The sequence below is a fragment of the Doryrhamphus excisus genome, linkage group LG3 (genome assembly GCF_037039965.1).
Source record: "Doryrhamphus excisus strain RoL-2023G ecotype Guam linkage group LG3, RoL_Dexc_Guam_v1.1, whole genome shotgun sequence".
NCBI classification, from domain to species: Eukaryota; Metazoa; Chordata; class Actinopteri; order Syngnathiformes; family Syngnathidae; genus Doryrhamphus; species Doryrhamphus excisus.
In genome coordinates, this window is record NC_136359.1 from 2,866,912 (window position 1) to 2,882,819 (window position 15,908).

Consider the following 15,908-nt stretch of genomic DNA (forward strand, 5'->3'; position numbering starts at 1 on the left):
TTTCTTTATTCTTGATTTATTTATTTATTTTTCATCTTATTTTGTGCAGAAAAATAAAAAGTAAGATATTTGAGAACAATGGAATATTTTTTTAGAGCTTTTCTTGTAGAAAATTGGAACCAAAGCGAAGTTTTTTACATTTTTTTGTTTTTAATAAATGCGTTTTTTTTGGAAAACCTGATGCGGCCCAGTCTCACCCACACCCGAGCTCCAGTGGCCCCCAACTAAATTGAGTTTGAGACCCCTGTTTTACACTGTTCATGCATGCATTAAAAAGATACTGATTGACTTTGTATTGATTTTTATCCTCATATTTCATATTTTAATATGTACTGTAATATACCGGAGCTACACTCACTTGTTTTTTTTGAGCTAGTCTTGTCAGGAATGCCGTCTTGACGTCTGCCCCTGGCATTTCGGCACAGAATTGCACTCACACGCTCATCTCGGAGGCAAACCAAAGACCAAGATTAAAATAAGAGACAGAAATGGTTGATTTCATAATAATAACACCAGTTTATTAAACCAATCACTTACTTTTAGTTATGGCAGCACAGACGTTTCCATCAGAAAGATCTACATTATGAGAGAATATGGCAAAGGGAAACTGGAAGCATGACAAATAAAGCTAGACAGCGTAACTGCAAGTAAGTCACACTAAGACAAAAACTAAATATTCACAAAAACTTTTCTGTTCTTAAAAGTGGAAGTGGAATTTGGATCAAATCAATGAAATTTGTTGTTTTCCATGTTAAAAATAACAACATTTGAAATGTATTATGCACTGATATCTATGTTAATACTATATCAACACTTAAGTCACAATACAAAATCCTTTTTATTTTACACAATTAAAGTTTTTGTAAAAATAGTAACACAATAATTACTTTCCCTAGTTACTAATCACATTTATTTGGACCACTAATTCACTAATTCATCACATAACATTTCTTTATTGCATCAAGGCTTTTTGACTTTGTCAGGAAACTCTATTTCAACAAAATTAAACCCAAAAAATAATTTTTACTACATTTTAAAATGGTCTGGTTGAAATTATGACCACTGTATTTTTAGGGCTGGTTTGGACCCGGTAATAATACACGTTTATGATGTGTAACTAAATCAATCCAATTGTGTCTCCAATGCAAGTGAGGCTGAATAATGCCATTGAAATGTGAGCGGCAGGTTCAATTCCCTCTCGGTGAGAGTGCATGGTGTAGTCTGGATTGGTATTAAAATTATTTACATTCGCTTCTTATATGACATAAAACATGAGAATTATTAGAGAAATTATTATTGGGTGGATGAATTTCTTTGCTCGATGAGGTTCACACTTGCTAAATCTAAAGTATTACGTCATACAGTAGAAATAAACACACAGTACAATAAATACAGCACATAATATACCAAAGCAGTAGCCACTAACCAAACACTTAAGGTTCATATAGAGCAGTGCTTCTCCAATAGCGGGGCGGGGTTCGCAGTCAACTTTCATTTCAGACCTACCAACATGTACACATTTATAGTACTCCTTAATATGCTTTGCTCTTCATTTTGTTGCATGCATTTTCCTTGTTTCATTTTAAAGTTTTGAAGTAGTGCAGATAAATGAATAAATATTATCAGTTTCTGTAGTATTTCAATATAGCTGAATAATACAGAATAATACATATAGCAACTTCTCATCAATCCATGTCAATTTTAGACTTTAAATAATGTGCTGATTGAAGCACCGCCCATTTCTGGTTAAACCACACCCACTTTCAGTTTATGCCCCGCCCGTTACAGATAATTTAGATGGGTGAACAGATATTTACTGTATTACTGTACCGATCTGGTGTCTTCCTCAGCATCCATCACTCTGCTGACGGCTCGACGCTGCCTTCAGGTGCTGCATTGGGGTCGAGGAAATCCGGGTGCTGTAGTTCTTTCAGATACTTAGGAGGCGTAAGGATGTGAGTGGAACCTGCAGAGGAAAAATACGTAAGCTCCAACACATACAAGCCGGTAGTGTTTAAATGATGTGCAAAGCAGTAGTCATTTGAATTAGAGCTGTGACAATTAATTGATGAATTAATTCAATTTCCTCTCATTACTAATAAATACTCGAACAATAATATACACATTAAAATGAAGTCACATCATGTGATTGTTTGTTATTCCTTCAATATTTAGTGTAGACCAGAAATTACCATGTCATCACATTTAATATTATTATCGTTATCATATGTTGAGTTCTAACATTGTTTGACTTAAAACAAGGGTCCCTAACCCCTGGTTCCCTAACCCCTAATCTTTGTTTTCCTCAGTTAACCATAGTTAACCTGCAAGTCATCATTGCTTAGCACAAAAATGGTAGGATGGCACCAAAACCAATTGATTGATTTAGCTCAGGGGACTCAAACACGCAGCCCGCGGGCCAAATGTGGCCCGCAGGACACTACTTTGAGGCCCCCGCCTTGATATGAAATTTTAATGTTGATATCATGGTTACCTTGGCTTTCTGGGTCATGTGAGAAACACAACCCAAGATAAGCTTGGTCACTCTGAGAAGTTCATTTCTACATTTATGAACACTAAAAGAAACGTTATCATCATATAAAAATATAAGTCCAACAGCAGTGAAAAGCTAAAGGCTCACCAATTAGGGCCTCCCATTTGCCATTGGCTTGCGTAACCTCATAAACACAGCGCATCTCACTGTAGGTCATTCCTCCAATAATGAAGACAATGACCCTCGGCCCGGTCTTCACCTCTGTGGGACCTCGGTTTTTGTGCCAGTTACCATAGCGAGCACTGAAAAAAACAAATATCATGTGTTAAAATAATCCATCCCTCCATTCTGTATGCCTCTTATCCTATAACCTAACCTTGATGGAGCACTGGCTTTGGCTGCTGCTTGTCTCTGGGAAATGTACGGGTATTGCTTCATGTCAAGTTTATCCTCAATGGCATCCTAGACAAAGAACAAGGCATCAACATCCGCATATTAAAAATAGAAGCACAAAAATATGCAAATGTCGTGCATTTATTGCCTAGATGAAACATTCTCGAGCATAAAAATGTCTACATCAGGGGTCTCAAACACGCAGCCCGCGGTCCAAATGTGGCCCGCAGGACACTACTTTGAGGCCCCCGTCTTGATATGAAAGTTTAATGTTAGTGCGGCCCGCGCAAGTTTGATATGGATGCTGTATGGTATCATGTACCCAGAAAAAATTATTACGTTTGATTCATGTTCATGTTAAAGGTTAAATAACTGTTAATAGTTATCATCCCTATATGTGTGGAAGTGGTACATTTTTGGCTATTTAAGTTTAAAGGAAATAACTTGAAGGCTACCGTTAAGGTCGCTAGCTCTCTACTTTGCGAGTTAGCATGTGTCTCAAGACCCTGCAGTTGCGTAATATTTTGTAAATAAAAAAGTATAAATGTGACTATAGTCGTGTTTTGTCATGTCTACAGGGCTCTAATAATGCTTTGTTCGTTTTAATCTGAAAAAAAATAATTTGTCTACCCACCAACTATATGTGGTTTCTTAAGTTTTTATTATTATTATATTTATTTATTTATTACAGATTGATTTTCTTTATTCTTGATTTGTTTATTTATTTTTCATCTTATTTTGTGCAGAAAAATTAAGATATTTGAGAACAGTGGAATGTTTTATCAGAGCTTTTCTTGTAGAAAATCGGAACCAAAGCACTGAAAAAGTTTGTATATTTTTTTGTTTTTAATAAATGCGTTTTTTTTTTTTGTTTTTTTTTTGGAAAACCTGATGCGGCCCAGCCTTGCCCAGACCCTAGCTCCAGTGGCCCCCAGGTAAATTGAGTTTGAGACCCCTGGTCTACATGAAGTCAAATACAAGTCAAAGGTATTCAGATAATATGTGATATTGTGATCATATTTAGTATTATTCAAAGCTAATAAGCCATACAAAGAAGTTATGGGAAAAAGTACTTGAAGCTAAACTAAGGCTTGAAAATGTATCATTTAGGCAATAAATCCACAACATTTGCATATTTATATTCTGTACCTCAATGAGATCCTTGACAAGTGGAGTCCATCTTGAGAGTTGGTAGGTCTGCTCACTGATTCGCTCCTTACGGTCAGGCTTTTTGGTTTTCTTGGCAGTACCCTGCAATTATTTCATAAGTCATTCACTTACAAACAATCACTACGGAATTGTTCATTTAAGTACAATGAAAGTGTATTTTTGTAGCGTGTTTTCAGTTAAATTTACACTAAAATTCATACAAAGTTGCACAAATGCAGTGATTCTCAATTATTTTCAGTCATGCCCCCCCGCTGGGGGACAGAAATATTATCATGGCCCCTCCACGATATGAGATACCCTTGTAAGTAACCTTAAATGTTCATTTATATGCATTTAGAACATGTAAATATTCAAACCCTAAATCTTGTGTCTGAGTGGCTGCAAGCCATTGAACCAATACTTCAAAATATCATTGAAGATCGACTTTGTACAATCATTCCACCCTGGAATCATTAAGGGTTCTAAATGAATTCCATTCATTGCTGCTGAGAAGAAACCTTTGGTTGGGCCAACCCAAATGAAGCCCCTGAAAAACACTTTTCCAATCGTGCAAACTGATGTATGTACTGTTTCATAGGCACAGGTTAGTACCTCAGAGACAATAGGCACACCCATGTGGGCCATGTTGGAAATGATGTCACTGTCCTCCGGTGGGATGTTGGCATGCTGCAGCAACTTGCAAAGGTTTTCTTCAGTCACACCTGACATGTACATGTCAATACAAGTAGTTATTTTTTTATGCCACAATAGTACAAACATGACAAATCAAATAAATACAGTTAACATACCATTCTTGAGGAAGATGTAAAGTAGAATGATGCGGATTTTGTCAGAGACACTGACGTTGGCATCCAGTAAAATAGGGACAATAAGCCTCATGGGATCCTTAATCTTTTCTCCCTCTGCGTCTGTGCCCATTGCTAGGTCCTTTCACAAAAGAGAGTATCAGGCTGCAGATATACTGTACATCCAATTCCCACTACTTTTCCTCTTCAGAGTTGCAGTTGCAAGTTTTCACAGTTCTGTAGCCTGGCCTTTAGATTGTAAATACAGTGGTACCCTGGTTAGCGTCATATTTTCCGCACAAAAATCTACCATCTAACATCTGCCATGCCTCCCGGGCTGCAAAAAAAAACATTTCACCCATCTCTCCGCTACTGTGAAAACAAGTGAAACAAATGATTTGGGATCTTGCCATCATTCCAGGTGGATTAACAAAAAAACTCCAACCGCTAGATGTTGGTGTAAACATGGTGTTCAAAGTGAAGTTGCGAGCGGCGTGAGAGCGATGGATCAAAGACGACGAACACGCCTTTACTAAGACTGGGAGGCAGCAATTTGCAAAAAAATAACAAATAAAAATACAGTAAATTGTATTTCACTCATAGTTGCAAATGGTGATTAATCGTGACTAATTAATTTGAAAACTGTGATTAATTTGTTATTAATCAGAGTTAATTAATTAATCTTTTCTCTGTTTGCAAATAGAGTCATATCTGCTTTAACTGTTGTCCCAGCTTTGGCGAAAGCCGGCATCATTGCTGAACAGCCGCCTGACTACGACACTGACTCCGACAATGATGAGAGGGAACCCGACATGTTTGATGGTGAAATTGACAATAATAATTTATTGTCAATACGGTGCGGAAAATACGCTAACCACAATCATCAGAATAATATTAATAACGCTAAATGCGGCTGTGCGGTTTGTCTCATTGTACGACTTCATAATGTACAAGAAGCCTTACTTACTTGTTCTACACGGCAGAGTTTGTCAACGGTCCCCTGGTAGCGGTTCATACAATCCTCAGCCAAGTGCAGGTGGGTTGAATACTGACAAGATGAAATTTCAGAGTGTAAACATTGACATAATAACATAGTTTTATCAAGAATACACAATATTTCTTCCAACCTTGCTTAGTTCTTTTTGATACTGAGGCATTTTCTTCAGCATCTGTGACAATTCTTTCATTGTGGTCTGGAAAAACAGGAAAGAGATATTATTATCATCCACAAGAGTGTAAATAATACGGTGTAGTAATTGCCCTCTTCCTCCTTCCCGAGATGTTTCACCATCTCAATAAAGTTACTCATTTATAAATATAAATGAATTTGGAGTTGATCAAACAAAGAAATGACAGTACCTTTTCTCCAGTGTTCATTTTTTTGCTGGCAGAAAATTCTTTTAAAGATCGAGTCACAGCCCTGGGCAAGCAAAAACAACATTAATATTAGTTGAGAAATAAAATTACTCAGAAATAGTATCAATATACTGTACAAAGGGAGTTTTATGTAAAAAATACAGGTTAGAGTCGTGAATTTTCATTTTACAATTATAGTTTTACAATTCCAAATACTTCTAAATGGTGAATGAAAGGGATTCATGAATATTGAAAGTTACTTTTACCTTCACTGATGGCAATGTGACTGCCAAAGATACATAGTGGTTGCGAGATCAACACGGGCACAACCATGGTGATTTTCTATGAGCTATGAGTTGTTTCTCAACTCAAGTCTTTGCTTTTATTTTGATTTTGGCTGCAAAATAACCCCAAATAGTGCAAAAAATGTTGCAACCTTTTTGATAAATAAGGCGAGAAACACTATATAACAAGATTATGCCTTTAATACATCCTTTACATTCATTTAGAATTGTTTTATGACTGAAGTACTAATGTGAAATGGGTTTTGTGTTAACATATTTGAAAATTCTGACGTAATTGTGTTGGTCACCAAAGAACTGCAGTCGATTGCTCCTGACTCACGGATGGGTGACAGCGCTGACTTGATACCCTGTACAGTAATCCCTTGTTTAGTTGGTTAATTGGGTCTTGACCCGCCCGCGACAAGTCAATTTCTGTGAAGTAGGATTCCTTAAATACAATATTTTGGTGGTTAGAGCATGGAAATCTTTTTTGTGATGTTTTCTTTACATCATTAGATCCCTCTAATGCTAATAATATGTTATAGTCAACCACAAATCACAATCATTTATTATTATTCAGTAACTGTTACATTTGTTCACTTCCTGCTTTCATAATATAATTTAAGTTTTTTTTTTATTATTTTTATAAAAATTTTTGTCACGTACTGCAACCAACTACTCCAGGTCTCCCTCCGCCTAAGAGCCAGGTCGTGACAGCGGCAAGGGGTGACTGTTTTAGCGAGATAATAGGATGCTGAATATGTTTTCTGACAAACATATATTAAGATCACAGTTGGACTAATGCAGTGTATTAATTACAGAGTAACAATATGTGCTAACCGGAAAATGTAGGCAAATTAAGGCAAAATTTTGGCTTAAATTTTCAACATAAACTGAAAAACACACTAATTAGGTCATGGTTCACTGAGTTCCAATGTAAATACAAAAACAACATATCCTCATGTGAAAAATGTGGGAGAAAACAATCCACTCACGTTGAAACTTCAGCGATATGTTTATGTCTCAGAGTCAGCCACAGATCATCATCCTCATCCAGCAATACCTCCTTTGTCCTGGTCTCTCCCATCCCACTGGTTTCAAACCTGGCACAGATACAGTAAATAGCATAAGTATAACTGGTGCACAACGACACACCCAAGTGTGCAGGAGTAGAGGGGTACATGGTTTAACTATCTGAAGGAGTACATGACTGTATAAGGATTGGGCTAAACCAGGGGTCTCAAACATGCGGCCCGCGGGCCAAATGTGGGCCGCAGGATACTACTTTGAGGCCCCCCGCCTTGATATGAAAAACTCTGGGAAAAACTGTTGATTTCTGTTAATACTTGGGCTGTTTATATTGTTTATTTTTCTATATTGTGTATTTTGTACTGCTTAACTGACTCTGTACTCTTGCTGCTGTGCAATACAAATTTCCCCACTGAGGGACGAATAAAGGCATATCTTAATCTTAATCTTAATCTTTAATGTTAGTGCGGCCCACGCAAGTTTGATATGCATGCTGTATGGTATCATGTACCCAGAAAAAATTCTTACGTTTGATTAATGTTCATGTTAAAGGTTAAATAACTGTTAATAGTTATCCTCCCTATCCGTGTGGAAGTGGTAAGTTTTTGGCTATTTAAGTTTAAAGGAAATAACTTGAAGGCTACCGTTTAGGTCGGTAGCTCTCTAGTTTGCGAGTTAGCATGTGTCTCAAGACCCTGCAGTTGCGCAATATGTTGTAAATAAAAAAAGTTGATATATGAAGAGGAGAAAGACTGAAAAGAGTTAAAGGGGATTGAGGAAGGTTTGCCCCTAGCCGTCTGTCTGGTCTGAATGAATTGTGTGTGTGTGTGTGTGTGTGTGTGTGCGCGTATACTTGTAGACATCATTCTCAACGCCGAGCAGGTCGTAGGCCATTGCCTGCAGCGTGAGCTCATGTAGAAGAGGTGATACAGGATCAAATCCTCGGTCCAGGATGATGAGTTGACTGCGGCACTTATCTGGGCCCTGAAGGAATAAACAACATGTGCAAAGAGTGACTACAAAAAGTATGTTAATATGCTGTTGAGCATTTGTAACTATTGCCACAAAATATCGGTGAAAAACTGAGGCCTGCACACAAAGTCCTGCTTTGGAAAGGACACAGCAAGTCCACTGTGCATTGAAATTAGCTTGCAGTTATTACCAACAACCACCAAGTTAAACACTATTCAACCATTGGGCACTTATGCTAACATCAGTTAATATACTGTATGAGGACAACTGTGTTCTCAATGTATTTTTTATCCTAAAGCAGTGATAAGCAGTGAGTTTGTTCATTAGGTTCCCACCTCTCCCATATTGGGGTCATCAGCCTTGTATCCATCCAGCTTGTCCTGCAGCATCTGGGCCAGAACAACACAGTCTTTGTACTCCCTGGATAACACAAAAATATACATTACATATACATTAGCTTTATTACTGTTAGATACGACATAAAGATGCAGAAACAGCAGTCAGTGAGTGCAGCCCATGTTCATTCATTCATTCATTCATTTTCTACCGCTTTTTCTCACGAGGGTCGCTGGGGGTGCTGGAGCCTATCCCAGCTGTCTTCGGGCGAGAGGCGGTGTACACCCTGGACTGGCGGCCAGCCAATCACAGGGCACATATAGACAAACAACCATTCACACTCACATTCATACCTATGGACAATTTGGAGTCGCTAATTAACCTAGCATGTTTTTGGAATGTGGGAGGAAACCGGAGTACCCGGAGAAAACCCACGCATGCACGGGGAGAACATGCAAACTCCACACAGAGATGGCAGAGGGTGGAATCGAACCCTGGTCTCCTAGCTGTGAGGTCTGCTAACCACTTGACCGCCGTGCCACCCGCAGCCCATGTTAATATTCATCAATATTTATTCTTTATATCTATTCTTTAGATCTATTTTATGGGCATGCACTGCAATGCAGGCCTCCACTCTCGGTCAGTGCTTCTCACTGTCAGGGGTGGCGTGAGAGGATGGAAGGATATTAGTATTAATATTTGTATTAGTATTAATATTATGTATCAATTTGTTGTGCTCAGAATGCAATTTGTGGCCTCACCTTAGGTTTCTTCCCCGTACTTGATCAGGAAATCTGATCTTTGATCAGGAAATCTGATCAAGTACAATTCAGTAATTTTCACTTATATATTCATAATAGTGTTCAAAGGATGTATTCATATTTATTATTCCTTTTTGTCCTTTTATCACCGTTGATGGTATATTGGTAACGTTTGCCAAAAACCCTGATGGCAAAATGGAGAACTACTGATGGGCTCACCCTCTGTATCGGATTCCAGGATATTCTTTGAGAGTCGCACAGAGGGTGGCAATCTGTTCAGCACAAGCCTCCAGCATGTTGTTCTTCACGTCAGCTTTGAAGGGGCTGTAGAAGTCCTGAAAGGCGTCCACTTTATCCAAGGAGAAGACCTGGACCAAGGAAGGACAACATGACGTTAAAGTAAACAATGTAGTAACTATTTGGAGTGCATTAGTTATTGCAGTAGTGCTGACATATTGACCTTCACTTATTATAAATGGAACATTTTTACTTTTAGACACAATTGGGCTACTTTTCTTTTGTACTTGTACTATTTTTGTTTAATAAACATTTTTGTTCACGCCCTGATTCGCATTCTGGATCAGCTTGCTATTTCTTGACAGTCGCTCACACAAGAAAAAAATGTGTATTGGTATCAGTGATTTCACTCCTGGATTATCGGGATCGGCATCGACAGCAAAATACCCTGATTGATTTGTAGTATTCGACACTGGTCACCAGCATGTAACATTGATGAAACAATAGCCAGCACAGGAAGTACTGTAAAGAATATTAAGTAAAAAAAGAACTATAAACTCTCACAATGCAACAGGTTAGTCTATATCAGGGGTCTCAAACTCAATTTACCTGGGGGCCACCAAAGCTAGGTTCTGAATGAAGCCGGGCCGTTTTAAAAAAAAAAACAAAAAAAAACGCATTTATTAAAAACTGGAAAAAAAAATCAATAAAAATGCTTTTCTTCTGCTATACCCTACACTTTTTCAGTACTTTGGTTCCGGTTTTCCACACCAAAATACCTGATAAAACATTCCACTGTTCTCAAATATCTTAATTTTTATTTTTCTATACACAAAATAAGATAAAAAAATAAACAAATTAAGAATAAAGATAATAAATCAGTAATAAATAAGTAAAATAATAGTAATAATAGTAAGAAACCACATACAGTTGGTAGAGAAGTTATTTTTTTCAGATTCAAATGTACAGTATTAACAGTTATTTAACCTTTAACATGAACATTAATGAAACTTAATCATTTTACCCAATTAGTAAGTTAGCATCATACTCAGTTCCGTCTGGGAGCAGCGTCGTAACTTTAACAACATGACGTGTATTTTCCGTTTTATTCTAAATTATTCATTTCCTGCATTTATTTTGTACCCAGCGTCATAAGCCGTTAGCTTCATTGCTAATCCAAAGCAAAACAGGGCGGGGTTAACAGGGTAGGGTAACAGTATGGGCGGCGCAAAATCATGTTAATTGTGTCCGGTGTGCATTTCAACATTAAACTTTAGTATCAAGGTGGGGGCCTCAAACTAGCGTCTCACGGGCCGCATTTGGCCCGCGGGTTTGAGACCCCTGGTCTAAATTTTGTCTTATTTTCGCTTTTATGTCATCTAAATATTGTGTAATAGGAATGTAAAGTCGACTATAGGGGTGTTATGTCATGTCTGGAGGGCTCTAATAATGTTAGAATGTACATATAATAGAGCCCTGGCTCATGCCTCCATGTTGGTTATTCCCAGTAAAAAGAGGGTCATTTGCTTAAGCCTTTGGGTCGGTGAAAGGGTCCTGACTGCTCTTTGGATTGGATGGTGGGACAGGATGCCAGACCCAAATGTGTCGTGGTTCCCGTACTGTGATCTATACGGTGCATACAAATGCTAGTGCAAATATTGTCCTTGTCGCCATTGCACTTTACACTTGGCTGTAGTAAGCAGTAATAAATAGATCATAAAAATGATGATTAGTATAAGTAGGCGGTGTGGATAAGTAAACACAATCTTACTTGAGATTCATAGGGTAGAAAGGCGACATGGATCTCTGTCAAGGCCTTCATGGCTTTGGAGGCTCGAGATTTGGTCAAGAGGCCAAACATGGAGTCTGGAATTGCTGTCATGAATGAAAAGTTCATCATTAAATTCAAGAGTTATGCAATGACATCTTTTCACGCGTGTGGGCGGAAAAAAGTGGAGATTAGGGTCGTTTTGGACTGTTTCTCATATTTATACTTATTGGTAATGGTAATGGTTTTATTTCATTTGAACATGCATCAGATTACAATTGAATGCATCCCATAATCAGTTCCCAGTTCCACATGTCCAAAAGGAGTAGAAAGAAGCAAAGCTTATTAAATCCTACCCCTCCATCTGGTACTTTTACAAACAGTAACTGTTACATTTGTTCACTTCCTGCTTTCATAATATAGTTTTGGGTTTTTTTTGTTGTTTTTTTTTGTCACGTACTGAAGTACAAGGTGATATGAGCATCCAAATGTAGTTCTTCCCTGAGATCATATTTCTCCTCTCTTGTAGAGAAGTATTGGATGACATTTTTAGCTAATTGGTTATTTTTAGCCTTATGCATTATTTTAGCTGTTTGAAGATGAACTATAGTTTAAGTAAGTTGAAGTATTTGTGATTTTAGAAATAAGGAGTTAGTATGTTCTCTGTAGGCAGCATTATGAATTATCCTTACTGGCCTTTTTTGCAGTACATTGAGCCAGTGAAGATTGCTTTTATAGTTATAAATTTTTTTATAGTTACAAGCCCATGACCCTTTCAATGTCCACACCGTCTATTTGTTGTGTCGATAAAGATGTTATATGTTGACATGAATCAGCGTGACGTTGCCTTTTCAATATATATGTGTACACATACACATATAAATAGTGTTAGAATATAATGGGACTTTACAACAGCATTGAAAAATCTGGCATTTGTTCAATCTTTCTTACATCTTTTTGAATGAAAGCCCATCTCTCACCAGTTTACAAACAAAAATAAAATGGTGTTGATATTTTATTTTAGCCAATAAAATGAAGACTGAATTCATTTGAAGATTACAAAAAAAAAAAAAAGTGTTACTCACTGTCAGTGAAGAAGACATGGGCTGCTCTGTACTTCGGAGAGCTTGGATCCCTAAAGTCATCAATCAGACCCTCAACGGACTGTCAATAGGCAAACAGTTTCCATATGAACAGATGCTGCAATTTATACTCCCTTGTTTATTTCATTTACTTATCTATGCTGAAATGAAATCTATATTGTTTGTTTTATTATCATTGAACATTATATGCATTATATTATATGTCGTATTACCTCATCTGAAGGGCTTATCAGATAGATGGCCTCCATGCTTGGAAGAGGTTCCCGGCACTTGGTTATGTCTTCTACAACTGAGAAAAATAACATACTTTTATTGAGCAATTCATCAGATTTATTGCTAATAATTAGACATAGGAGCTAGCTTCCATGTTGGGTATTTGGGCTTATAATGTCTCCCAGTACCCCAAATAAGGAAATATATAGTACATCAACATTAATCATTAATTAGATTAAATCAAATTTAGGTAACTGGGGTAGTCATACCCGACTTTTGACTTTTTATGATGCAATAATTCCTCATTTATGGTAGTTAATTGGTTCCCAGCCCAACTGTGAATTTCCGAAAAGAAGGATTTTTCTTATTCATCAATGGAATATTTTTATAGTGAGAGCATAGAAAACCTGACCTTCTAAATACAGTTTGTGAGCGGGTTTAACACATTTCATTCATTCATTTTCGCGGGGGTGCTGGAGCCTATCCCAGCTGTCACACTATTGTGAGAGGCGGGGTATACCCCGGACTGGTGGCCAGCCAATCACAGGGCACATATAGACAAACAACCATTCACACTCACATTCATACAATTTGGAGTTGGAATTTTTGGAATGTGGGAGGAAACCGGAGTACCCGGAGAAAACCCACGCATGCATACTCCACACAGAGATGGCCGAGGGTGGAATCGAACCCTGGTCTCCTAGCTGTGAGGTCTGCGCGCTAAACACTAGCACACCGTGCCGCCCCTCCTCATCATCCTTGAGAAAAAAATGAACAGTAAAAAAAATTTATCTTACAATATCCAACTTTATATTAATGTTTGTTTTTTGTTGTTGTTAATTATTAATTGGTCAACTAATTTAATGGGTTTTCACCCATTAAATTTGGGTTTGGGGCGGACAAGCTATTTATGGGACAATTAATACAAAAATTTCAGTTGGTGGTTGGTGTCATCGTTTTTTCCACTGAAATGTGTGCGACACTCCATTCACCTGTGAGGTTTTGATGACGTGTCTGTCTGCACTGCGCAGGGTGCGCTTCGCCTGTGCCAAGAATACACCAGGTCGGAGCTGGTGCGCTGTTTTGTCACGAAATTGTTAAATATGGACACCTCCCCAAATGAACAAAGTGGCTGCGCAGAGTGGGGCGCTGGACTAAATGACCACTGCATGGGCTGCGCGTTTGAATTTTCGTTCATCATTCATAAAAGTTTGCATACTTTAAATGAGGTAGTAAATCTGTAAATTACAACCAAGGTGATGTCGTGAAGTGAGGCGGTACCCACTGGTGATTCCCTCGGACATGATGTCTGTCATCTTACAACATGAGGAAATCATCCTCATGCTCAGTTTGTCCACAACAAGCACCTAAAAACAAAGTCGGACAAGCCTCTTTAGAGCAGGGGGATTATCAATATCATATCTGCAAAATTCAACAAATGTGCACATACTTTCCATTTTCCCTTTTCTCTCGCCTTCTTGATGACGCCATTCATTATCTCTGTAAAATAGTAGAAATATTGTTAGAAATTCACTGTTACATTGTATGTGGATTGATATGTTCCAGTTTACGTTTACATGATACATAATTTGAAATTGAGAATCTTAAAACAAAGAAAAAATGTGAGAAAATATTAATACCTGCACAGTTCATAATTTGATATTTTAGCTGTAGTACATTTAAGCAATTTTTAATGCACAGTGGAACCTTGGTTTGCATATTCCCCCAGTTAGCATGTTTTACTGCTAACTTTGTATTGAGTTGTGGACTCCTATAGAGCAGCTACACATAATAACCCACACAGAAAGTTTTCCGGATCTTCCAGAATGCACACATATTCCAGCTGTATTTCCTTGGATTTCCAAAACGACCTGTTTTCATCCGTATCACATAATTGGTACAACGTATCGGGCCAATAATTATTTCCTTGGGGTGCACCACAATTATTGGATTGATTATCTGATATTAAGCTAGTCGATATGCTGTGGAAATATGCAATGTAAACCCCAAAACACACCAACATCTGTAGTTTTTGTTCAGCTGTCACCACGGCGAGTCAATTCATGACCGCTTTTGGCTTTGTATTTACACCGGATGCCCTTTTGACACAACGCGGGATAGGAATCGAACCCACATCAGCTTCGTGTATCAGTCTGTAGCTATAAGTCTGTAATAAAAAGTCAAAAAAATAAGAAATTGTGTGCATAAATATGTGGATGAGCAGTGTATGAAGTGGTGTCCCAGTTTTCCATCACTGGGATTTAACAATCCAGTCTGTCCTCCTGGAGGATCAGGCCAAATGCAATCCCTGCCTCTAATCTGCTCCAAATCCTCTTATCGCCACCACAACGCTCGCCATTGCTGTTCCAGCGCACATCCCAGGCTAGCAGCACCCATCATTCACATTCTAGAAGTCTGGAAAATAGTTGCACACATCTTGTTTGGACTGAAGGAGTCATATTTGGAGCATCTGTGACGTCACGGCGCCGGCTATCATTGATTGTATATGCTGAATATGCTATCTCTCGTTAGCTAAGTGAAAAAAAAATCATTAATTCAATCTACATTTTACCTAAACTCACTCTGAATCTCCATCGTCCAAATGAGGGAGTGTTCAAGTTGAACATTTAACTACAATTAACTACAATTGCTGTAAAATTCATGTCAACATTATCAAGCACATTATTATTGTTGCACGTTAATGTAGATTGTCAATGTTTTATTAACTCTTTAGCCACACTTGCGATATAAAAGACTCTAAAAACAATAAAGGGCGTGGAATAAAAGAGAAAAAAAACAATAAAATACTTCTTACTCTCTCCAACAACGGCTTTGAGTCCAGTGGGTGCCATAGTGGATCCTGATGCACGTCCACTTCTTAGCAAGACCTGTCCTTTCCAAATCCACACACATCAATTAAGCTCATTCACGCAAACACTGTGCATCCGGTTTGGGCGTCCTTCAAAATAACAGCACGGATATTCGCCGACAGGATGCACACTGTTTT

At 37.9% G+C, this 15,908-nt stretch overlaps 2 protein-coding genes across 3 annotated transcripts in view; one reads left to right on the forward strand and one right to left on the reverse strand.

Annotated features, from left to right (window-relative positions):
* LOC131128114 (uncharacterized) overlaps positions 1 to 96 on the forward strand; it is a 101,349-nt gene extending 101,253 nt beyond the window's left edge. Inside the window, exon 3 of the transcript XR_013627142.1 lies at positions 86 to 96. The gene's annotated coding sequence lies outside the window, so the exon portion shown is untranslated. The remainder of the gene's footprint in view (positions 1 to 85) is intronic.
* A 396-nt stretch (positions 97 to 492) lies between these two features.
* On the reverse strand, positions 493 to 15,842 carry stxbp1b (syntaxin binding protein 1b). Of its 2 annotated transcripts, XM_078789439.1 has the most exons (19): positions 15,717 to 15,842; positions 14,352 to 14,401; positions 14,187 to 14,268; positions 12,901 to 12,977; positions 12,671 to 12,749; positions 11,589 to 11,692; positions 9,800 to 9,948; positions 8,819 to 8,903; positions 8,365 to 8,495; positions 7,478 to 7,585; positions 6,202 to 6,262; positions 5,970 to 6,035; positions 5,810 to 5,890; positions 4,846 to 4,984; positions 4,649 to 4,758; positions 4,037 to 4,138; positions 2,871 to 2,956; positions 2,642 to 2,796; positions 493 to 1,966 (listed from the first exon to the last, which is right to left on the reverse strand). In XM_078789439.1, the coding sequence occupies exons 1-19, from the start codon at positions 15,751 to 15,753 to the stop codon at positions 1,857 to 1,859; spliced, it is 1,812 nt and encodes a 603-aa protein (XP_078645565.1). In that variant the 5' UTR covers positions 15,754 to 15,842; the 3' UTR covers positions 493 to 1,856. The 2 variants fall into 2 exon arrangements, with proteins under 2 accessions (XP_078645565.1, XP_078645566.1); XM_078789440.1 differs by lacking the exons at positions 14,187 to 14,268; positions 14,352 to 14,401; positions 15,717 to 15,842 and having other exon boundaries at positions 12,671 to 12,720.
* Positions 15,843 to 15,908: the final 66 nt, after the last annotated feature.

Bases quoted from the DNA above. Each gene is read 5' to 3' on its own strand.
- stxbp1b (XM_078789439.1), bottom strand. From the start codon at position 15,753: ATGGCACCCACTGGACTCAAAGCCGTTGTTGGAGAGA. The intron at 2,797-2,870 runs GTTAGGTTATAG...TGTTTTTTTCAG, and splicing joins AAAGCCAGTGCTCCATCAAG to TGCTCGCTATGGTAACTGGC. The intron at 1,967-2,641 runs GTGAGCCTTTAG...TTTCCTCTGCAG, and splicing joins CAAATGGGAGGCCCTAATTG to GTTCCACTCACATCCTTACG.